The 22307-nt window shown below is 55.0% G+C and overlaps 2 protein-coding genes across 2 annotated transcripts in view; both read left to right on the top strand.

Moving 5' to 3' along the window:
• INTS3 (integrator complex subunit 3) overlaps positions 1–11132 on the top strand; it is a 39035-nt gene extending 27903 nt beyond the window's left edge. Inside the window, exons 15-30 of the mRNA XM_025287800.3 lie at positions 680–799; positions 1135–1264; positions 1669–1723; positions 1950–2053; positions 2593–2637; positions 2848–2967; positions 4925–5078; positions 6101–6169; positions 6990–7065; positions 7548–7661; positions 8019–8067; positions 9038–9205; positions 9503–9603; positions 9728–9800; positions 10005–10161; positions 10275–11132. Of these exons, the coding sequence (XP_025143585.2) occupies positions 680–799; positions 1135–1264; positions 1669–1723; positions 1950–2053; positions 2593–2637; positions 2848–2967; positions 4925–5078; positions 6101–6169; positions 6990–7065; positions 7548–7661; positions 8019–8067; positions 9038–9205; positions 9503–9603; positions 9728–9800; positions 10005–10161; positions 10275–10352 (1613 nt within the window). The 3' untranslated portion in view covers positions 10353–11132. The remainder of the gene's footprint in view (positions 1–679; positions 800–1134; positions 1265–1668; positions 1724–1949; positions 2054–2592; positions 2638–2847; positions 2968–4924; positions 5079–6100; positions 6170–6989; positions 7066–7547; positions 7662–8018; positions 8068–9037; positions 9206–9502; positions 9604–9727; positions 9801–10004; positions 10162–10274) is intronic.
• Positions 11133–12689: 1557 nt separating this feature from the next.
• Positions 12690–17492, top strand: SLC27A3 (solute carrier family 27 member 3). The gene is made up of 10 exons (XM_025287799.3): positions 12690–13544; positions 13906–14115; positions 14444–14602; positions 15191–15315; positions 15589–15783; positions 15894–15984; positions 16071–16269; positions 16503–16600; positions 16726–16856; positions 17174–17492. The coding sequence occupies exons 1-10, from the start codon at positions 12899–12901 to the stop codon at positions 17348–17350; spliced, it is 2031 nt and encodes a 676-aa protein (XP_025143584.2). The 5' UTR covers positions 12690–12898; the 3' UTR covers positions 17351–17492.
• Positions 17493–22307: the final 4815 nt, after the last annotated feature.

Here is a 22307-nt window from a genome sequence, read left to right as displayed (position 1 = left end):
TGGAACCCCGGTTAGGATGTCACGTGCTCCACCTCTGTGACTCTGTCCAGTTCGGTTTCTCTTGCCCCGGTTTTTTCTTTTAATTCTTTTTTATATTGTCTTCCTTATGTTGTCATCCTTTATGATGTCTTCTCTGTCTTATCTGTTTTTCACTGACATCCCTTGCTCTTTTAACTCCTCTTTTTTTTTTTTTCCTGACCTCTCCTCAGTAGGTGGAAGGCCTTCATGGAATGTATGTTTATCTCACTTTAGCTTTGTCCATCTTTCTTCCCAGCCCCAGGCCCTGTCCTCTGATGAGAGGTTATCATGTTGGGTCTCAAATCTTGCTTCCAATTCCAGGCAGATCCCCTTCCTTTTTTGTTTTGGGGTAAGGGCTTAAGCTAGGCAGAGCTTTCCAACTTGGTTCTAAGTTAAAGAGCACTTGGGACTGTGCCTGATCTTATCTACTGGCTGACCCTCAGCTGAGCATAGAGGCGTCAGGGTCTGTGCTGCTCTCATTACTGGGAAAATCCCCCCCCCAAAAGCCCTGGAGGGTGGAGGACAAGATGCCTGTCCTTTCAAAATCCATGTTCCATTTAGGTCATGAGCTCCTTATCCTCCCACTTGCCCTCTTGTCTCCCCTTCCCAAGAGCATGGGACAGGGAGGCCATCAAATGTCTTGTCTTTCTTTACTTCCAAGTCAAAATTGAGGAGCCAGTTTCCATGGAGATGGACAACCACATGTCAGACAAGGATGAGAGTTGCTATGACAACGCAGAGGCAGCCTTCAGTGATGATGAGGAGGATCTCAACAGCAAAGGTAGTCCAGGCTTGTGTCCGTCCTAGGAGGGCTAGCTGGCAGGAGCAGACTCTCTGCCCTCTCTGTGCCTCTGAGTTAGTTTTGTTATCAGTGTTCCTGGATGAGACTCCAGAACTTGACACTGAAGCAGGAGGGAAAGAAGGACAAGTGGTCCCTGCCTTTTCTTGCTTCCTGAGGCTAGAACACGCCACACTCAGGGAAGTGCTTCAGGCACTCCATAACTCTGAGTGAATGGTGCACACCCAGCTCGGGTCAGGGGGCCAGACTGTTCAGGGGGCTCTCTGTGCTTCTCATGTCTGGGCCAAGTAACTCCTTTCCTAAATCACTCCCTTCAGGGAAGAAGAGAGAGTTTCGCTTCCACCCAATCAAGGAGACAGTGGTGGAGGAACCAGTTGATATTACCCCTTATCTTGACCAGCTAGATGAGTCCCTGAGGGACAAAGTGCTCCAGCTCCAGAAGGGGAGGTGGGTGCCGGCCCTGGGTGTCTGCCTGGTACTTGGTGGGTGGCAGACTGGTGGGTTTGGAAGGGTTCTGGTGGGGGTGTGTGGAGAAGTGACTGAAGCTGCACAGGAGATGCCTTCTACAATTTAGGTTGCAGGGTGTGGGCTGGGAGGGGGCAGCCTTGTTTCGCAGCACGCCAGGCCCTCCAACGTTCTGAGTAGAAGAGCCTCCGGGACCAAAGCAGTACTGTGCGGATCCCCCTCTCCTTGGCCTCTGCCCGAGGCCCCCTCACCACAGCCCGGATTCCCAGGGTTCCTGTGTTTTGTCTGTGTGCACGCGAGTGTGCTTGTGCACGCATTCCGGGTGTGTGTCCCGCCCTCTGCTCTCCTCCGTGTCCCTGAGATCTCCTCTCCCTTCTGCTCTGTAGTGACACAGAGGCCCAGTGTGAGGTCATGCAGGAAATCGTGGACCAGGTCCTGGAGGTGAGGAGGAACCTGCCCCCTCAGGGAGGGAGCAGCCCAGCCCGCCCAGCCCAGAGCCCCCCAGGCAGCTGACTCCCAGCTTCCCCTCCTCCGGATTGGTCCCTTCTGCTGGGGGCGGGGCTTGCTGATGCTGGAGCTGGAGGCAGATGAGCTCAGAGGCTCTGGGTAGTGGGGGCAGGGAGCCTGGGTCTGGGTGGTGACAGTCTCTCCTCCTCTCACCACCCAGGAAGACTTTGACTCGGAGCAGCTGTCTGTCCTCGCTTCCTGCCTGCAGGAGCTCTTCAAGGGCCACTTCCGAGGGGAGGTGCTGCCCGAGGAGATCACTGAGGAGTAAGGCTCATCTTTCCAGACCCTTCCCACGTCCACCCCCACCCCTACCCCAGCCTCAGGAAGCTAAAGGTACGCTCTTAAGGCCCTAGTCCAAGAGGCACCTTGCTGGGGACGTGAGAAAAGTCATCTCTTCGTTTGTTTTTCTTCTCACACGTACTGCTTCACTTAAACGAGGGTTTATTTTGCCTGCTGAACACTGAGCACGCTTGGTCAGTGGACTCGCAGCCCTCCCTGCATGTCCTGCCCTGCCGCTGCACCCGGCAGCCCCAAGGCTTTGCTGCTTCAGGTGGGGTTGGACCCTTGCCTGGAACTCCCTGAAGGGCAGGAGTCTCACTTACAGTGACAACAACCAGACTGCTTCCATGTTAGGCCCCTGGTTTCTCTGAGCCAGCCTCTGGGGCAGCAGGAAGTTCCATGCTCGTTAAGAAAGGAGCAGGCCTGGCCTCTAGCCTCAAGCTGGTCCTCCATGCTAGCTGGCTGTAGCTCACCTTTCCTCCTCTGTCCTGTACAGACTCTCATATATCACCTTCGTCTTGTAGGTCCCTGGAGGAGTCTGTGGGGAAGCCTCTCTACCTAATATTTAGGTAAGCCTCTCTATCTGATGTTTAGGTCTCGCTATGCTGCCCTCTCCACCCTCCCTGTCAGCACGCTTATGCTTCTGTCCTGGGGTAATGAGGCCGCTTCTCCAGAAAGAAGGGGTATGCAGTGGGCACAGGCAGCCATGCCCCCCAGAAGTGCCACAGGAGAGTCTGCCCCAGGGAAAGCTTTCCTCTGTGTTCCATCTCCCACTCCAGGAACCTGTGCCAGATGCAAGAAGACAACAGCAGCTTCTCTCTGCTTCTGGACCTTCTCTCTGAGCTATATCAAAAGCAGCCCAAGATTGGCTACCACCTGCTCTACTACCTACGGGCCAGGTGGGTGTGGTCCCGTGTAAGAAGGTGTCAGGAAGCATCCTAGAGTGTGTCTCTCCCTTCATGCCTGACTCCCCAGAGCTCGGTGTGTGTGGGGGGTGTGTGTAACAGTGTTAAAGTGGTTTTAGTATATTCATAAAGATATGCCACTCTTACTACTGTCCAATTTAGAATGTTTTCATCACCCCAAAAAGCAACCGCATACCTGTTCGCAGTCACTTTCCCGTCCTCCCTTTCACCCAGCCCGTGTAACGCTGATCCACTTTTCTGTCTCTGTAGGTTTACTTATTCTGGATAGTTCATATAAATGGAAGCTTACGGTGTCTGAGTTTTCATGACTGACAGTTTTCACTTAGCCCAGTGTTTTCAAGGTTTATCCCATTGTAGTGTGTATCTGTACTTCATTCTTTCTTATGACCAAATAATCCAGTTCTGGGACATCACCACAATTTATTTACCCATTCACCTGTTGATGGCCATTTGGGTTGTTTCCGCTTTTTTGTTTGTTGTGAATATAGCTGCTGTGAACGTTCACGTAGATTTTGGCGTGGACAGATGTTTTCAGTTGTCCTGAGTATATACCTAGAAGCAGCACTGCTGCGTCCAGCGGTCGCTGTTCTCCACCTGTGGGAGCTGCCGGACTGCTCGCCGAGGCGACGCGGGCGCTTTGTTTCCAGCAGCACCGTGTGAGAGCTCTGGTTTCTCCTCGCGCTCCCCAGCAGTTGTTGGCTTTCGACAACAGCCAGCCTAGTGGGCGTGAAGTGGCCTCTCATCCTCGTTTTGATTTGCGTCTCCTGACAGCAAATGATGTTGAGCATCTTTTCATGTGCTTATTGGCCGTTTCCATTTTCTTTGGGAAAAAACTCTGTTTCAGTCTCTTATTTTTCAATTGGGTATTTATCTTTTTCTTGTGGGTTTTTAAGAGTTCTTCAGATATTCTATGTAGATGTCCCTTATCAAGTGTATGGTTTGTAAACATTTTTTCCTATTCTGAAGGTTGCCTCTTCACTTTCTTGATGGTATCTTTTCAAACACAAAAGTTTTAAATGTTGATCAAGTCCTGTTTTTTTTTTTTTTTTCCTTTGTCATTTGTGATTTACTCCTGTTTTCTTGTAAGAGTTATGTAATTTCAGTTCTTACATTTAGGCCTGTGACCCATTTTGAGTTAAGTTTTTTGCATATGGTGTGAGGTAGGTATCTGTGGAGAAGGCAATGGCGACCCACTCCAGTCCTCTCGCCTGGAAAATCCCATGGACGGAGGAGCCTGGAAGGCTGCAGTCCATGGGGTCTCGAAGAGTCAGACACAACTGAGCGACTTCACTTTCACTTTTCACTTTCACGCATTGAAGAAGGCGACGGCACCCCACTCCAGTACTCTTGCCTGGAAAATCCCATGGACGGAGGAGCCTGGTAGGCTGCAGTCCATGGGGTCGCTAAGAGTCGGACACGACTGAGCGACTTCACTTTCACTTTTCACTTTCATGCATTGGAGAAGGAGATGGCAACCCACTCCAGTGTTCTTGCCTGGAGAATGCCAGGGACGGGGGAGCCTGGTGGGCTGCCGTCTCTGGGGTCGCACAGAGTCGGACACGACTGAAGCGACTTGGCAGCAGGTATCTGTAGGTATTATTGCCCTCATTGCTTAGAGCCCAAAGAACAAGAGAGAAAGCTTTCTCTAACCTGACGGGAGCCCTCTCTCTTTCCTGTTCTTTACTCTTACCAGGTAGTAACTTCACTGACTGTGGTCTGAGCCCTATCTGAAACATGGGGGAATGCTGGGGAGGAAGAGGAGTGTCTCCTGATTTCCATAGTCACCGAGTCTCTGGGGAGGGCCGGGGAGGGCCGTGAGACACGTGAGCCCAGGGCATCCAGGGCAGTAAGGGGTTCTAGAGTGGGGTCTACTTAGGGCTTGTTTGAGGCCGGGGTCAGGCTGCTGGCTGAGGCGCGCCTGGTCTTGCAGCAAAGCCGCCGCCGGGAAGATGAACCTGTACGAGTCATTCGCCCAGGCCACCCAGCTGGGCGACCTGCACACCTGCTTAATGATGGACATGAAGGCCTGCCAGGAGGATGACGTGCGGCTGCTGTGCCACCTCACGCCCTCCATCTACACAGAGGTCAGCACCTCGATCTGTGTCCCTGGGACGGCACAGCAGTGCCAGTGGGCACAGGGGAGACCGTGTCATCTCGTTGCACACAACCCTCACCCTCCTCTACCCTCCGCTGCTGGCCTCAGTAGGCCCCTTCTCCCACACCACAGCTGTCCCCTCCTTCTGCCTCACTCTATCAAGTTGAAAAATGTCTAAAACCCACAGAATTCTTGTCCTGTGAGCTGGGTCTGGGCCTGTCCACGTGTCCCCTCTGCTTTGGCCCCATCCTCTGGACCCAGGACAGACAGGGCTCCCAGCCAGATCCATGTCCACATATTCAAGCTCTTTGGCCATCCGATGGCCCCTCCAGTTCTCTCTGGTTTTTTTCAAGACCAGGGCCTCTGTAGTGGAGACTCCGCTCTCATTTCCCTTGTTCACTAAGTCTTCTCTAGGAACTGGGGCATAGGAGGAGATAACTGCTTTTTTTCCTCCTCTTGGTGAGAGTTCCCAGGAACAGGGAAATCGGGGCATAGGGTGTGGGTATCACAGGAGGAAGTGTGATGCCAGCCAAACACCCAAGGGAGGAAGGGCGCTCATGCCCAGCACCCCTCCCCTCTCCAGAAGGGTCCCTGCGCACCCCGCACCCTTCCCAAACACACACACTCTATGTACCTTCTTTGGCAGGGGTCGGCACACACTGGATTTCTTTGCTGCCAGAGATGCAAATGCTAATTCTGTTGTCGCTTCTCACAGAACTAACATCACGTCCAGTCCCATTGAGCTCTAGCTTTGTCTCTAGGTGGCTCCCTGTTCCTTTCCTTACACACTCATACTCACTGTGTGGATGCACACATTTAAATCCTTGGGTTCTTTAAGGATTAAATTCCCAGCCTCAGAGCTACTGGGTCTTTGTTTAGACATGTACGTCAGGACCCCATGTCTGGCTAGCCCAGCACGCCCTGAGCGTGTAGGGAGTGGGGATGGGCTGTGAGGGGAAAGCTGAGGGGTGCACTTTGGACTTCTGCCTTTCTCTCCCTCTTTTCCTCCAGTTTCCAGATGAGACCTTGCGGAGTGGGGAGCTGCTCAACATGATCGTGGCTGTTATTGACTCAGCACAGGTGAACACAGAGCTGTCATCTCGAGAGGCCTGGGGACACAGGGCCCTGCTCCCCCCTCCTGCCTGCAGAGAGGGAGTCCTGCCCACAGGCGCCCTGCTCCTGGCAGCCACTGTGTGTACCTTCGGCCCCAGGGGCTGGGAAGGAACGTGGAGCCCCCAGGGCAGCAGGCTGGGTATAGGCCAGTCCTGCTTGGGGTTCCCCTTATTCTCCATGCTTTGGGGGCACTCCTGTTCTTCAGGGAAACCAAGGGGACTGCTTTTCAGCTCTCCGTTGGTCTTCCCCTTGGCTCAGAACAAAAATGGTCAGACCACTTGTAGTTGACCTTTCATGCATACGTCCCTATGAGGCTGTAGCTTGGCTTGTGGTCCCTCCTCAGTCCTAAACTGGGGTCCCATTTCTGCTCCTTCCCACAAGAGCCCTCCTACCTGTGCTGTTCTCCCCACACCTGTAATCCAGCCTCCCATGGCCCTGCCCCCCTCAGCACAGGCTGGGATGGATCAGGGGCCCAGGCTACATCCAAGCAGAGAGGTTGCCTCTTCTCACTCTGCCATCAGGACATGAGGGATGGCCTTTTTGTAATGGTTTTTGCTCTGAACAGGGGAGTCTGGTCCCCATTGAAGCCAGTTGCTCCTTTGCCAGCCCCCTGAGTCCTTCAGGGTCCCGGTGTCCATCGTGTGCCTTTTCCTTCCCATTCCTTTATGACTTGGGTTTCACTTCCTCTGATTTTTCCCTGAATGAGCTCTTCTGCTTCTCTTTCCATACTAGCTTCCTGGCCTCTTTTAAAACCAATGGTTTCTGCCTTCTTCCTCATCCCCTTTAGCTTCAGGAGCTGGTCTGCCACGTGATGATGGGGAACCTGGTCATGTTTCGAAAAGACTCGGTCCTCAATATACTCAGTAAGTGTGCCAAGCCCTGAGGTTCCCTGGGAGATGAGAGGGGTGGCAGCCCTATGTACTTGATCAGTTGCTCATTTGTGTCCAACTCTCTGCAACCCGATGAACTGCAGCATGCCAAGCTTCCCTGTCCTTCACTATCTCCCAGAGGTGGTTGTGTACTTTCTAGTAACAGGAAAGCTGGCTCTGGGGCTGAGAATGAGGTAGAAGGTCCTTCCAGCCTGCCGTGGGCCTTTGGCAGTATCTGTTTGGATCTGTTCTTTGGCTGTATAAAAGTTCCTTGACCTGGCCTCAGAGTGATGAGAATACAGAAGCTATATGAAGGCTTTGGAAGTGTGCTTTGCATGAAAGGGAAAGTACTTATGGTCTTAGGATCGCTGTTCCCACACCTGTACATCCTTGCGTGAGGTGCTCATAGTCAGTGGGTTAGCCTTCTGTGCGTGTGACAGAATGTGAATATGTGTGTCTCTTCTCTGTCTACTCAGTCCAGAGCTTGGACTGGGAAACCTTTGAGCAGTACTGTGCCTGGCAGCTCTTCCTGGCCCACAACATCCCCCTGGAGACCATAATCCCCATCCTGCAGCACCTCAAGTACAAGGGTGAGTAGGGTCGTGGGCGGGAAATGTGACTGGAGAAGAGAGGACACTCCAGGGCTTGGGCCTCCAGGCTTCTTTTTAGATCAGTCCAGATCCACAGCTCCCCTTCCCAGCAGAATGCCAAGTGCAGAAAGGCAGGCCCCCTAAGTCACCTCTGCTCCTTAGGCGTGTCCTGCACCCCTCTCCAAGCCAGGTGCTGAACTGGGCTCAGGTGGCGTGGGACTGGGGGTCGCTCTTCCTGGTTTCTTGTTGAAGATTGTCTTTACTCCTGCCAGTAGCTGCGGCTGGGGGATGGGAGAGGTGCCAGAGTTTCTTTCCGGAATTTTGTGCTCCTCTGAACAGCCTCTACCTCCCCCATAGAGCACCCAGAGGCCCTGTCCTGTCTGCTGCTTCAGCTCCGAAGAGAGAAGTGAGTTCTGCCCACGCCCCTGCGGCTCTTTGGTCCCCACTCTGCACACACCAAGAGGTGCTGTCACACAAAGGGCTCCTGTCCTGCTCCTTTGCTGCCTGTTTTTTCCTGTTGTTGACATCTGCTTATTCCACCCTTCCCCCAAAGTGATTTACAAATAAGCAGGTCCCCTGGGATCTGGGCTTCCTCTCGACTTTACCCCCCTGCCCACCAGGAGCTGCCCGCAGAGGTGGGGACCGGACATCCCTGTTTCCTGCTGCCGCAGCAGTTCTAATCCCCGGTGGCTCCTGCTGCCCTCCCCCTCGCCCCTGTGGCTACCACGAGGCCAGTCCTAGAGGAGGAAGGGCCAGAGTGGAGGAGCCACAGGGGTGGGGTGTAGAGGGCGAATGGGCAGAGGCCCCTCCCTCTGTCAGAGGCACTGTTCCAAAACCCCAGGTGAATGGAGCAGCAGCTGTGCACCTTTTCCTTCCCACCTTCTTGCTGTCTTTCCGCCTTTTCTCCTCTCTTGGCTGAGAGACTGGAAGTGGGAAAGTTGGAGGGCCACGTGTCCCTTCCTTGGGCTCGATACCAGGGTGGCCCACTGCTCCAGCTAGGCAGGGCACAGGGAGCATTCACACCCCACAGACTTGTCCCTTTGCCTCCCTGGCCCACTTCTTGACTGCTCTGGGCAGCGTGGGGGAGACTGAGTGGGGCTCCTTCCCAGCACACACGCACACACCTTCTGCTGCCACAGAAACTGAAAAGCCTCGCTTCTTGTCTTCTGGCTTTTGCAGAGGATGAAACCAGGCATTCCTTGGCCCAAAGAGAAGAGGGAGAAGGATGTGAGAGTAGAAAGCTACCGCAAGTCTGGGGTGGGACAGGGGTAGAGAGGCCAGGGTTTTGGGGAAAAGTCCATGAGAGAGTGCCAGGGGTTCCTGTGGTCAGCTGTGTGAGCCAGGCGCCCCTGCCCGCACCCCGCTCTTGCCCCCAGGCCCAGCGAGGAGATGGTGAAGATGGTGCTGAGCCGGCCCTGCCACCCTGACGACCAGTTCACCACCAGCATCCTGAGGCACTGGTGCATGAAGCATGACGAGCTGCTGGCTGAGCATATCAAGTCCCTGCTCATCAAGAACAACAGCCTCCCACGCAAGAGGCAGAGGTGGGACCCTCCCGCAGGGCGGTCCAGTTTGGTCCTGGCCCAGCTTACGGGCGACACCTAGTGGTGTGAAGCAGCCTGCGTGCAGGACCACCGTGGCCCCTGTGCCTGTTTCTTCTGCCCCGTCTTTGATCCCTGTTCTAAGCCACCTCCATTACCCTGCCCGGCCCCTCCCAGTCCTGCCCTCCTTTCTCTGTAGGGGCTGCCTCTGTCCTAAGGAGGAACCCCAGTGGGGGAGGCTGTCCATGCTCCTGGAGCCCGCACCCCAAGCTCAGACTCACTCTCCTGACTTCCCCGCAGCCTGAGGAGTTCCAGCAGCAAGCTGGCCCAGCTGACTCTGGAGCAGATCTTGGAGCACCTGGACAATCTGCGTCTCAACCTGACCAACACCAAGCAGAACTGTACGCTTCCCCGCCCTCTCCCGCGTGCATGGCGCTGCCCCGACTCAGACCACCTGTGGATCCGGGTGGGGCAGCTCGCAGACACCTCACTGTTCCCCTTCCCTGCTCTCCCTTCTCCCTCTAGTTTTCAGCCAGACCCCAATTCTGCAGGCTCTGCAGCATGTCCAGGCGAGCTGTGACGAAGCCCACAAGATGAAGTGAGGCTCCTTGCACTTGTGGCCTTGAGAAGGAGCGGGAGAGGGGTTGGGTGAGGGTGGCCTGCTGGGGACACAAACTTAGTCTCCGGCAAGACCAGGTGCTTGAAAACAAATAAGAGACCGTGGCGTGAGGGCAGAGACAGGGTGGGAGGATGGCCCTGGGGCCAGGACGCCCACCCTCCGAGCGCTCCTTCTCCCCCTCAGGTTCAGCGATCTCTTCTCCCTGGCCGAGGAATACGAGGACTCTTCCACCAAGCCACCCAAGAGCCGGCGAAAAGCCGTTCTGTCCAGCCCCCGAAGTCGAAAGAATGCCACCCAGCCGCCCAATGCTGAGGAGGAGTCTGGCTCCAGCAGTGCCTCGGTGAGACCCCTGGCCGGGCATGCCACGCACGGGATGCAGGGAGAGGCCGGGTGCGGGCGGAGCTGGGCCTGGCAGCTGCCCAGGCTAGCGACTCTCCCTCCTCTCTCTCCCAGGAGGAAGAAGACACAAAACCGAAGCCCACCAAGAGGAAACGGAAAGGGTCCTCTGCAGTGGGGTCTGACAGTGACTGAGGCCCTGTTCCCCGTCCACCCCCAGTTGGACTGCCCTCCCCTCCTTGGTGAATCAGAGGTTAACAGAGGCTGGGGAGATCGTAGGGGAAGCAGCCTGTCCCCATCCCAGAGCTCACCCAGGGAGAAGGACGAGCTGCCTCCTGGAGCCCAGCCCTTGCGAGAAGCTGCTGTGCAGCCACCAGCCCCACCCCCTCCTCTCTGGGGCCCGCAGCCCCCTCGCTGCTGCTCCCACTGATACTGGGCTCCCACTGAAGCCAGAGACTGCGCGAAGCCTGGACTGGAGGAAGTCCTCGCCCCCTCCCCCAGCCTCCCCAAAAGCTATTTCAGTAGAGGAGAGAAATGGCCGAGGGGTGGCCACAGAGGCTAGGATGAGAGTGAAAACTGTGTGCGCGCGCCCCTCCCCGCTCCCCCTTCAGGTCTTGATCTGCTCTGAACAGGCATTTTATAGTTGCCCTCTGTACATCGGTGTGAAATGAGCATTTAATCTGTGATGTGCTCACGTCGCCTTTTCCTCTCTGAGGGCCAGATGCCACAGGTGTTCAGGAAGGAATCTGAGAGGGAGGCCACAGCCCCACCCGGGGTGCCCTGGAGGCTTGTGCTGACCCAAAGTTGGCACCTCATGTGGGGCCAGAGCCCTGGGAGTCCCAGAGACATGTTCCACAGAACTGTCAAATGGTCCCATTTCCTTGGATCTGTCTGTCTTGTCTTTTTCTTTTTTTGGCAGAGATAATCGCATTTTAAAAGTTGTTTTTAAATGACAATAAAACAAGCCAGAACCTCTTCTGTGCCAGAGTTGCTGCCCCCACTTACCCTGTGCATGTACCGGTGGTCTTGATTTAATTGGCACCCTTCTTCCCGTTCTCGCTTCCTGCCCGCCCCCTTCTTGTCCAGAGCAGGAGGGAGTTGGCTTTAACCCCCACGTCCTTCTTGCTGCTGCTGGCTGTGCAGGCCAGGCGCTGACCTGTCCAGGCAGAAATCAATGCTGTACCATCTCCCGGAAGCCTGTCTGTCCTTGTCCATCTCTCACGAAACTAGAGGCTTACAGAAGCTTCCGGAATGCTAGTGTTACATTGGTGGTGTAGTGGTGAGCATAGCTGCCTTCTAGAAGCTAGTGTGTCATACTCCAATGCTTACCAGCGACTGGAGGACCACCTGCTTGGGCTAGGGTTGGGTGGAGCTGCTGCTGCTGCTGCTAAGTCACTTCAGTCGTGTCCGACTCTGTGTGACCCCATAGACGGCAGCCACCAGGCTCCCCCGTCCCTGGGATTCTCCAGGCAAGAACACTGGAGTGGGTTGCCATTTCCTTCTCCAATGCATGAAAGTGAAAAGTGAAAGTGAAGTCACTCAGTCGTGTCCGACTCGTAGCGACCTCATGGACTGCAGCCTACCAGGCTCCTCTATCCATGGGATTTTCCAGGCAAGAGTACTGGAGAGGGGTGCCACTGCCTTCTCCGTTGGGTGGGGCGGGGGTTGCTGATACGTGTGCCTGGTGTAGAGTTCAGATACCTGAGAGAAGGAACCGTCTTCCTGTCTAGCCACTTGCCCATCCCTGTGTACCAGCGGAAAAGCTCCTTGGCTCTGCTTTTGTTCCGCTGCTGTCCTGGGAGCTTGAGTGGCAGGTTGAAGAGAAAGGAGTGAAGTTTGGGCTGACTGCAGACAGCTCCTCCTGTTCAGCTGGCAAATTTGTCTTTTACAGAATCCAGGTTTTCCCATCCCTCAAAGCTGCTGCTCCTTCCTTTGAAAGCTTAAACTGCCGGAGGCCTCTTTTCCTTCCCCTCTCTCCTTCCCCTGTTTCCTCTGCCCCAATTAAAACCAGGATGGAAAGCATTGGCTGGCTAGCCCCAATTATTGTCCCTTTGCCCAAAGGGAGGGGCCTCTGCTTCCATGGCCCCTCCAGAAATCTGGCTCTCTGGGCCTCCACCTCTCCCCTACTTCACTCTCGGCCCCCACCCATCTCCTGGGGTTGCTGCTGCTGGCGGCTGGAGGGAGGGCATGGGTCTGGCCAACGTGCCATGCCGCAACTTGCAGCACCATGTGGGCAGGAGGCCGAGTTCTTCAGTCTCCTGGGAGAATACTGCCACCCTCCCGTCATCCAGTGAAAATGAGAGGGAAAAGGGAATGATGGACTTGGCTCTTAGTGCCCTGGCTCTCTGACCGGGGGTCCAAAGTCCAGCCAGATGTCTAGACTGTCCTACAGAAAACCTTGAAACAGACCCGACCCTGGGATTTAGAGAAGGCTTGAGCACCGCCCAGGAGCTGGTAGGGTGCGGGCCGCCAGAGGTCCGGGAGGGAGCGCGCCTGGGGCGGAGCGTAGCTCTGGGAAGGGCCGGGCTGCGGGGCCGCCCCCCACTAGCACTCCTCCTGGGCCTCCACTCTTCGCCCGTGGGGAGGGGGGCTGGGTGGGAAGGGGCGTGTGCCAGCGCGCCCGCTCCCGGGAAGGAGAGGTCTGAGCGCTAGACCAGCGGCCCCAGTTTGTCGGAAGGGAGTATCGGGCCTGTCTGCGAGCTGCTGGGGCCAGACCGGGCCGAGCGGAGGAAGCGGGCACCATGGCCTCTCTCCTGCTGCTACCCCTGCTGCTGCTGCTGCCGCTGCTGCTGCTGCCACTGCGCCTCTGGTCTAGATTGCGCTGGCTCGCGGCAGACTTGGCCTTCACGATGCGCGCCCTACGCTGCAAACGGGCCCTTCGAGCGCGCGCTCTGGCCGCGGCTGCCGCCGACCCAGAAGGTCCTGAGGGGGGCTGCAGCCTGGCCTGGCGCCTCGCGCAGCTGGCCCGGCAGCGCCCGGCGCACACCTTTCTCATTCACGGCGCGCAGCGCTTTAGCTACGCGGAGGCCGAGCGCCACAGCAACCGGGCTGCGCGCGCCTTTTTGCGCGCGCGAGGCTGGGACGGGGGACTCGGCCGCGGCGGCACGGGGGGCGCCGGGGAAGGCGAGCGGGCGGCGCACTGCGCGAGAGACCAGGCGGCCGGAAGCGGCGCGGCGCGGGCCGTGCGGGAAGGGGATGGCGCGGCCCCTCTGGCACCTGGGGCCACCGTGGCGCTGCTGCTCCCCGCCTGCCCAGAGTTCCTGTGGCTCTGGTTCGGGCTGGCCAAAGCCGGCCTGCGCACGGCCTTTGTGCCCACCGCTCTGCGCCGGGGTCCCCTACAGCACTGCCTCCGCAGCTGCGGCGCCCGCGCGCTAGTGCTGGCGCCAGGTAAGGACCGAGCGCCCGACAGGCGGGGGCGGGGCCAGCCACGGAAAGGGGCGTGCCGAGGGCCGAGCGGGAGTGTGCTGGAGAGCAGGCCGCACTCGCTCCAAGGGGTTCGGAAGCGGTGCGGAAAAGAGTTCTTCGGGCTTGTGACGGGAGGCAGCTGGGTCTCTCTCTGGTTTCCCAAGGATTTCCCAAGACTTGGGCTCCAGGTCCCAGGCCCATGATGGGACGTCGGTCCTGTCCTCTTCAGCCTTCCTTACTCGGGAACTGTGCGAGTCGCGGGTGGGGGCACAAATGGGGTACAGGGTGGGGAGTCTTCTGGGTCGGGTGGAACTGCGGGGCTGTGCTTTCCCACCCCATCCAGAATTCTTGGAGTCCCTGGAGCCTGATCTGCCGGCCCTGAGAGCCATGGGGCTTCACCTGTGGGCTGTGGGCTCTGACACCCGTCCTGCTGGAATCAGCGATTTTCTGGCTGAGGCCTCCGCTGAAGTGGATGGGCCAGTGCCCGGGTACCTGTCTGCCCCCCAGAACATGACGGACACGTGCCTGTATATCTTCACCTCCGGCACCACGGGTGAGCATATTTACCCCCCAGAATCTAAAGCCAAGGAAGGCAGGGGCCTGGGAACCGGAACTGTGACCTCCAGGGCTCCTAGGCCACTCCTCCACAGCCCCCAGGGAGAAGGGTGATCCCAGGGGCCAGTCTCCCCTACCTCGGCAACCCTCCCACCCCTCTTCATTTCTCCACTTCCCTGAACGTCCCTCATTTCTGGGACATCGCGGCCTGCCTTCTCAGTTTCAGCCTTGCCTCTGCCTCTTGCTGCGGGAAACCAGCAGGGGCAAAGGGGGAGACAAGGATTGGGTTCAGACCTTTCCCTGACCTCCCCTGCCTCCACCCCCAGGCCTCCCCAAGGCTGCTCGGATCAGTCACCTGAAGGTCCTGCAATGCCAGGCATTCTACCAGCTGTGCGGTGCCCACCAGGAGGATGTGATCTACCTCGCCCTCCCACTCTACCACATGTCTGGCTCCCTGTTGGGCATCGTGGGATGCTTGGGCATTGGTCAGTCTCCCCCGCCCCAACCCCTCATTCAGCCCTCTGGCAAGTGCTTAATGCCAGCAAACCTCTAAGTTCCTACTGTGGTGTGCTCACCTGGGGATGCTTCCTGAGCCCTTCAGGGTGGAGAATGGAGAGGAAGGAGGCTGGGTCTCCTCTACAGGAGCTCCTGGTTCAATGGAGAAGCATCACCTGCACAGACCTACAGGCTGAGCAACCAGGGGGGACATGCAGTTCGTGGAACTCCAGGCTCCAAAGGCCAGGAGATGGGAGGGCTGTGAATGTCAGCCCAGGAAGGGGCAAATGGAGAAGAGGGTTGAGACCTGGGGGCAGGGTTCAGGGAATGGACTGCGTGAGGATGGAAGTGGGGACAGGGCACTCACCTCCCTAAATTACAGGTGGGAAGGGATGAGGGCCAGCTTGGCCTGTGGCAAGTATGACTGTCCCAGCCTGGTCTTTCAGGGAATTACACTATAGTGAACGCTAGTGTCTGGGAAGAAGGGAGTCAGGACCCCACGCCCCCCTCCAGCTATAACCTCGCCTCCTTCCTTCCTCCTCCCCCCCCCCCCCCCCCCCCCCCCCCGATCCTGGCAGGGGCCACAGTGGTGCTGAAGTCCAAGTTCTCAGCTGGCCAGTTCTGGGAGGACTGCCAGCAGCACAGGGTGACGGTGTTCCAGTACATCGGGGAATTATGCCGATACCTCGTCAACCAGCCCCCGGTGCGTGGGCGCAGATCCTGGGCGGAGCCACGGCGGCAGGGAGGTGGGCAGTTGGCAGGGGGCACTGAGACCGTTGTCTTGAGAGTCAGAGAGAGGAAGCAAAAAGAAGAAAATGGAAGGGGGGAGAAGGAGCCTGGGTGGTCGGACTTGGATGCTTAGGGCACCTGAAGGCGGTCACAGTGAAGGGCGTCGAGGAGAAGGGGAGCTGAGGAGAAGGGGAGCTGGCCGGCATCTGGAGGCTGAAGCTCCTGCCGCTCTCCCCACCTGTCTCAGAACAAGGCAGAACGTGGACATAAGGTCCGGCTGGTGGTGGGAAGTGGGCTGCGGCCGGACACCTGGGAGCGCTTCGTGCGGCGCTTCGGGCCCCTGCAGGTGCTGGAAACGTACGGGTTGACCGAGGGCAACGTGGCCACTTTCAACTACACCGGACAGCAGGGCGCTGTGGGGCGCGCCTCCTGGCTTTACAAGGTGAGTTGCAGGAGGAAGCCAGGAAATCCGGGGGACAGTGTGGGGGGAGTTAGTGGGGAGGGGGCTCATGCACCGGAAGTGACCCAGTCCCTGGGTCTCCCTTCCCCCAGCATGTCTTCCCCTTCTCTTTGATTCGCTATGATGTCACCACAGGGGAGCCAGTTCGGGACACCCAGGGGCACTGTGTGGCCACGTCTCCAGGTTTGTGTCCAGGTGGGGTGGGCGGGGTGGTGTACTTGGAGAGTGGCGTGGGGGGCGGCCACCCCTGACCCCAGTGGCTCTGCCAGGTGAGCCAGGCCTGCTGGTGGCCCCTGTGAGCCAGCAGTCGCCATTCCTGGGCTACGCTGGGGGCCCAGAGCTGGCCCGGGGAAAGCTGCTGAAGCACGTCTTCCGGCCTGGGGATGTTTTCTTCAACACCGGGGACCTGTTAGTCTGCGACAACCAGGGTTTTCTTCGCTTCCATGATCGTACCGGAGATACGTTCAGGTACCTGCCCCTCACTTTCTGATTCTTCTCCTGTGCGTCTGAATTTCTGGGACCCAAACCCTCTAAACCTCTAAGCTGTGCACCAACCCAGCTTCTCACCTAACCTCTCCTCTCCAGCCTCCCAGCTTCTTCCCCGAGACCATCTGGCACCTCGCCCTCATCCCGGCCTCTTTGTCTCCCCACCAAGCTCAGGTGGCCCTGCCCCCTGACTCCGAGTTTCCCATCTCTGGCAGGTGGAAGGGGGAGAATGTGGCCACCACCGAGGTGGCCGAGGCCTTGGAGGCCCTGGACTTTCTTCAGGAGGTGAACGTCTACGGAGTCACTGTGCCAGGTGCCCAGGCAGTGGGGAGGGGCATGAGGCCCACCACGCAGAAGTGGTGTTACGTTGGGTGCAGGGAGCAGAGGGCCTCGTGGGGGTCAGCTCCCACGGCTGACCCTGCCCCCCACACCCACCAGGGCATGAAGGCCGGGCGGGGATGGCAGCCCTGGCTCTCCGTCCCCCCCACTCTTTGGACCTTGTGCAGCTCTATGCCCATGTTTCTGAGAACTTGCCACCTTATGCCCGGCCTCGATTCCTAAGGCTCCAGGTAAGCAGCCACCCCTGCTCTGACCCTTTACCTCACCCTGTATATCTGCAGCAGTCAGTGGCTCCCAAACCCCACTGGAGGACCCCCACGTAACATACTCTGTGAAGAGAAAAAGCAGTTCCTTCCCAGACACGTGCTTTTCACCCACTTTGTCCTTCAGGCCTGGCCCCTTCTCTTCCCTGTCACCCTCACCTCTAAACCTGGGCCTCATCTCCTCTTTCCCCAGACTTGCCCCTCCACAAAACTCAGGCAGTTCCCCTGAACTGCTGGGGCAGAATACCCCTTCCTTCAGCCTCCTCTGACCTCCCCTTCCCCAGGAGTCCCTGGCCACCACAGAGACCTTCAAGCAGCAGAAGGTTCGAATGGCAAAAGAGGGCTTTGACCCAAGTGCGCTGTCCGACCCGCTCTACATTCTGGACCAGGCAGGGGGTGCCTACCTGCCGCTCACGCCTGCCCGGTACAGCGCCCTCCTGGCCGGGGACCTTCGCATCTGAGCGCCCCCACGCCAGCGCACCCGACAGGGGGGCCCTGTGGGCTGGGGAACTGCTGTTGGGGATCTTTTCTATACCAGATTTGTAATCTTTATTTTGTAATAAACTTGACCAGAGCTCCCCTGGCTCTTTCTGCTCCACAGTATCAGCTTTCCCATCTGTTTGTGGAACTGCTTTTCTCACTGACATTTTCTCCCGGTCAGAGCTGCAGGCGCTCCTGGCCGGACTCTGGGCCTGAGCTCAGTGTCTGGACCTCGGTATTTTTCCTCTCGGATGACCCCGTGTGATCCTTGTCCCTGGAAAACCCCTGATGACTGATGTCTGTGCTGTGGGTATTCTGTCCCAGTTTCACTCCCTGAGCATGGGGCTCCCACTGCTTCCTCTGGGGAGCTAGAGGTCCCAAGGGGTTCACTCAAATGGCCTAAGTGGACAGAGGTTTGGAAACCCTGCCCCCTGCGGGCAGCCAAACATCTCCACAAACTCACCTGTGGTTGGGGCCTGGGGAAGGGTCTTAAATGGGCAAAACAGAGGCTTCATTTTGGGAGAAAGGACCCTCCAGACACACCTCACCCCTCGAAACTGGCTTTGTTATCCATTCCCTGAGGGGGAGGGGTGCAGCCTCTCAGTGCAACTCAGATGTTCCGAATCTTACCCAGTTAGTCCTGTATTCCCAGAAGTGGCAGTGAAGTTTCTGGGGAGAGTTGCCTGAAAGCCCTCCTTGGAGCAGGGCTTCAAAAACATGTATGCTTGTGGTGGCAGAGGGATGGGGAAATCAAAAGGAAAAGGGCCTCTCCTTAGCCCCTGAATGAGATGTGCAAAAGGTTAATCATCAGGGAGTTCCCTGGTGGTTAGGATTCATGCTTTCACTACTGTGGCCTGGGTTCAGTCCCTAGTTGGGGAATTGATGTCTCCCAAGTTGCATTGCATCACCAAATTAAAAAAAAAAATTTAAATAAATAAAACTGATTCAAAATAGCTTAAAAAAAGTTAATCACCTTAAAAGCTTGAAATGATGAAACTGCTGCTTGTCTTAGAACTAAGCTCCCCTTCTGTTTTAAGCTGTGGGTCCACAAAAAATTCTACTTTCTTTTGGATGATCTTTCCCCCTCCAAACCCTCCTCCCAACGTGAGAGGTCAAGGGACACACCCCATCACCTATCTTGGGTCCTTATGGCTCACCCTCCTATTCCAAAACATACACCTTGTCCCCCCCTCCGCCAACAAACCCAGTTCAGATCACCAACAGACTAGACAGACCAGAGGTGCACCCAATCCTTGTCTCATTTGGTTGAAACCTGTCCTGCGCAGTATGGTGGCCACCAGCCAGTGTTTAGTGAGTGCTTGACATGTGGCTGGTCTGCAACGAGACGTGTGAACTACACACCAGGTTGCAAAGACTTAGGACCCAAAATAAAGGTAAAAAAATATTTCATTAATAACTGTTCTGTATTGCTACATGTCAAAATATTGGGTTAAAATAAATGTATTCCACTTGTTTATTTTTAACCTTCGTAAAAGGGGTTTCCCTTTTGTAAAGGTGGCTTAGCAGTAAAGAATTGGCCTGCCAGTGCAGGAGACACAGATGTGATCCTTGGTATGGAAAGATCCCCTGGAGAAGAATACCCACTCCAGTGTTCTTGCCTGGAGTATCCTATGGACAGAGGAGCCTGGCAGGTACAGTCCATGGGATCTCAAAGAGTTAGGCACGACTTTGCAACTAAATAACAACAAAAAGAAGGCTACTAGAAAATGTAGAATTACAGACCAGCCACATTATATCTCCACCAAATAGAGCTGGCCTAAATCCTATCCCCACGCCTCCCTCTGTAGACCCACAAATACTGAATGTAATACATCAGCTGTCCCTGTATGATGCCTGCTTTTGAGCTGCTGCACTTTGGAGAGGACAGCCAGCGGAAGGGCTTCTGTTCCAATGGGCTGAGCCAGGTGGCTGAGGTTGGCATGCTGTCCTCCAGACAGAATCGCAGCTCTCTGAACCAGCTTTGTTGCAGAGGCTATATAACCCCTGAAATGGAGAGGCTGGAAGATGGCACACTCTGGATCCAAAAAAATTAGGTTTTCCATTTACCACAATCAAATATAAAATAAACTTCAAAAGAATTAAGTTTTCCTACCAAAAAAGTCCAAGGGAATAAAATAAAATGGAATTATGAGAAATTTGCGGAGATATGTTGGTCCTCAAGAGGTAAGTTCCCTTTCTCAGGCCCTTGTCCCTGATATGCTGGGCACTGGAAAGGGAGGGTGGTGGAATCAGAGAACTGTCTGACCTCATCTTCAGTCAGAGCAATGTTCTCAGCTCTTTGTCAGTGAATTCCCCGGGCTGCTTAGGCCACGAGTCCTCGACAAATACAGGAACCAGTAAGGACGCTGGCGTTGGCAAGCCACGCTCTTTCACAGCCAGAGGCTAAGAATGGTTTTTTTTATTTTTAGATGGCTGAAGAAAGCAAAAGAAGAATATTTCACGACATATATGGGATTCAGACTTCAGAGTCCACGCGTAGTTTTAATGAAACAGGCCACGTGCATTCCTTTACATACCACCTATGGCTGCTGCTTTGCTACAAAAACAGAGTAGTTGTGACAGAGACCGTATGACCTGAAAAGCATAAAATATTTACTATGTGGCCCTTGACAGAAAGACTGCCCTGTTCTAGGGCCTCGTCCCTACCCCGCCGCTGCGCAGCAGTTTTCCCGCGCGCAAGGACAGGGAGTGTCAGGGGGACGGCCCGGCGACGCTTGGCGACTGCTCCCAGTAGGGCTTGGCAAAAAGCACCCCGGATGCGGCGCCGCCTGAGTCGATTATGTGGGGAAAGGCAGTAACACGCCAGGTCCTGCTCATTGCCGAGCGCCCACACGCCAGCAGGCTCCAAGGAGCAGCCACGCACACCCGCGGAAACCGAACCTGGGGCGCCGGCGCTGATTGGCGCCGGCCACTCGCTGCGGCCCACATCATTGCGCGAGGGAGGCGGGGCAAGCTAGGGAGTGGGCGGAGTCATCCCACACGGGCGGGGCGAGCCCCTCCCCTCCTTCCAACAGAGAAAGGCGCCTGCGCACTGCTGCCCCGTCCCCGGGTGTGTATGGGCTGAGTGTGTGTGTGTGTGTTCAGTCGTGTCCTTGTCACCCCACGGACTGTAGCCCGCCAGGCTTCTATGTCCATGGAATTCTCCTGGCAAGAATACTGGAGTGAGTTACCGTTTTCTCCTCCAGGGGATCTTCCCAACCCAGAGATCAAACCCACGTTTCCTGCATTGGCAGGCAGACTTATAACCACTGGGAATTACCTGGGAAGCCTGCAGCTCTGGCTAAAATTAAGAGACAAGTGGGGGAACAGGGTCAAAGTAACGGAAGTTTTCTTCTTTGGGCCTGTAGGGAACAAATGTGGGAAGAAAATTGTTTTTGGTTTTCAATTGAGATGTAATCCAATTTACCCTTTTCAAAAGTTTATTGTTTCTAGTATATTCATAGATTTGTGGAGCCATAGCCACTACCTAACTTAGAACATTTTCATCCCCCCCCACCCCAGGAAGTCCCTACCCATTAGCATTCTTCCTGTCGCTCCTGTTTCTGGCAGCCACCAATCTGCATTGTCTCTATGGATTTATTTGTTCTGAACATTTCACATAAATGGGGTCATATATGTGACATTTTGTGTACCCGTGGCTTTCACCTAGTGTAACATTTTTGAGGTAGATTCATCTCTGTTGTGGCAGGTATCAGTACTTCGTTCCTTCGTATGGCCAAATAATCATTCTGTTGGATGTATATACCACAATCTGTTTATCCATTCATCAGTTGATGGAATTTGGGCTGTTTCTACTTTTTTACTATTTGAATAATATTGCCATAAACATTTACGTACAAGTGTTTGTGTGGACATAATATTTTCAACTCTTTTGGGTGTATATCTAGAAATGGAATTGCTGGGTCTTAGAGAAACTCTGTGTTTAACTTTGAGAGGAACTTCCAAACTGTTCCACAGAGGCTGCACCGTTTTACAGTTTCGGCAGCAAGGTATGAGGGTTTCAGTTTCTCTGCGTCTTCACTACCACTTGTTATTACTTGTCTTTTGACTGTAGCAGATATAGTGGGGGTGATAGGTATCCTTCTGTGGTTTTGATTTGCATTTCCCTGATGGCTAATAACACTGAACATTTTTTCATGTGCATACTGGCTGTTTGAATATTTTCTTTGGAGAAATGTCTTGCTTTAAAAAGCAAGAAATCTCCTTGCTTTTTAATTGAGTTTTTTGCCTTTTTATTGATGAGTTGTGAGATTTCTTTGTTTTGTTAGGGTTTTAATTTTTTTTAATTTTTTTAATAAATATTCTGGACCCAAGTTCCCTTGTTTTTTCACTTCCTTGATAGTGTCCTTTGAAACATAAAGATTTTAAATTTTGATGAAGTACAGTTTGTCTATTTTTTGATGAAGTACAGTTTGTTCTTTTAAAATACAGGGAGAATATGGCAAGAGTTAGTTTTTCCCCAAGGACAAATAAAGATATGAAGATATGTTGCATTTTATTTAGTAGTGTACATATTGATAGTAAAATTGGCATTATTTGAAACTATTTTATGGCATATTGTATAATAATAAACATTAGGAATCACTGTTTTCAGAGCAAGAGAAAAAGAGATATAAGTATAAATTAAGTGAAGTAAAAAATCTCATAAGGTCACTCAAAAAGCCTAGAAGCAACAGACTATTTGGCAACAGTGAGATGTGCTGGTGCGCACACGTCCTTGGAGGAAAGGTCGGTTCCAGGTCAACAGGAGATACTCAGGATGAGACTTGGGGCATCTTGTGCCCGAAAGCAAAGATATCAAAAAATGAGGAAACAGCAAAAGCACACAACGCTCCCAGCATTCCTGTGGCCTAAGACAGGGCGATCTAAACTGGGTAAAAGATTAATGCAGGCACTCGAAACATTGAACATACAAAA

Source organism: Bubalus bubalis, chromosome 6 (genome assembly GCF_019923935.1).
Source record: "Bubalus bubalis isolate 160015118507 breed Murrah chromosome 6, NDDB_SH_1, whole genome shotgun sequence".
Lineage (NCBI taxonomy): Eukaryota > Metazoa > Chordata > Mammalia > Artiodactyla > Bovidae > Bubalus > Bubalus bubalis.
The sequence above is the reverse complement of the archived record's forward strand: the minus strand, read 5'-3'. Positions and strand labels throughout refer to the sequence as shown.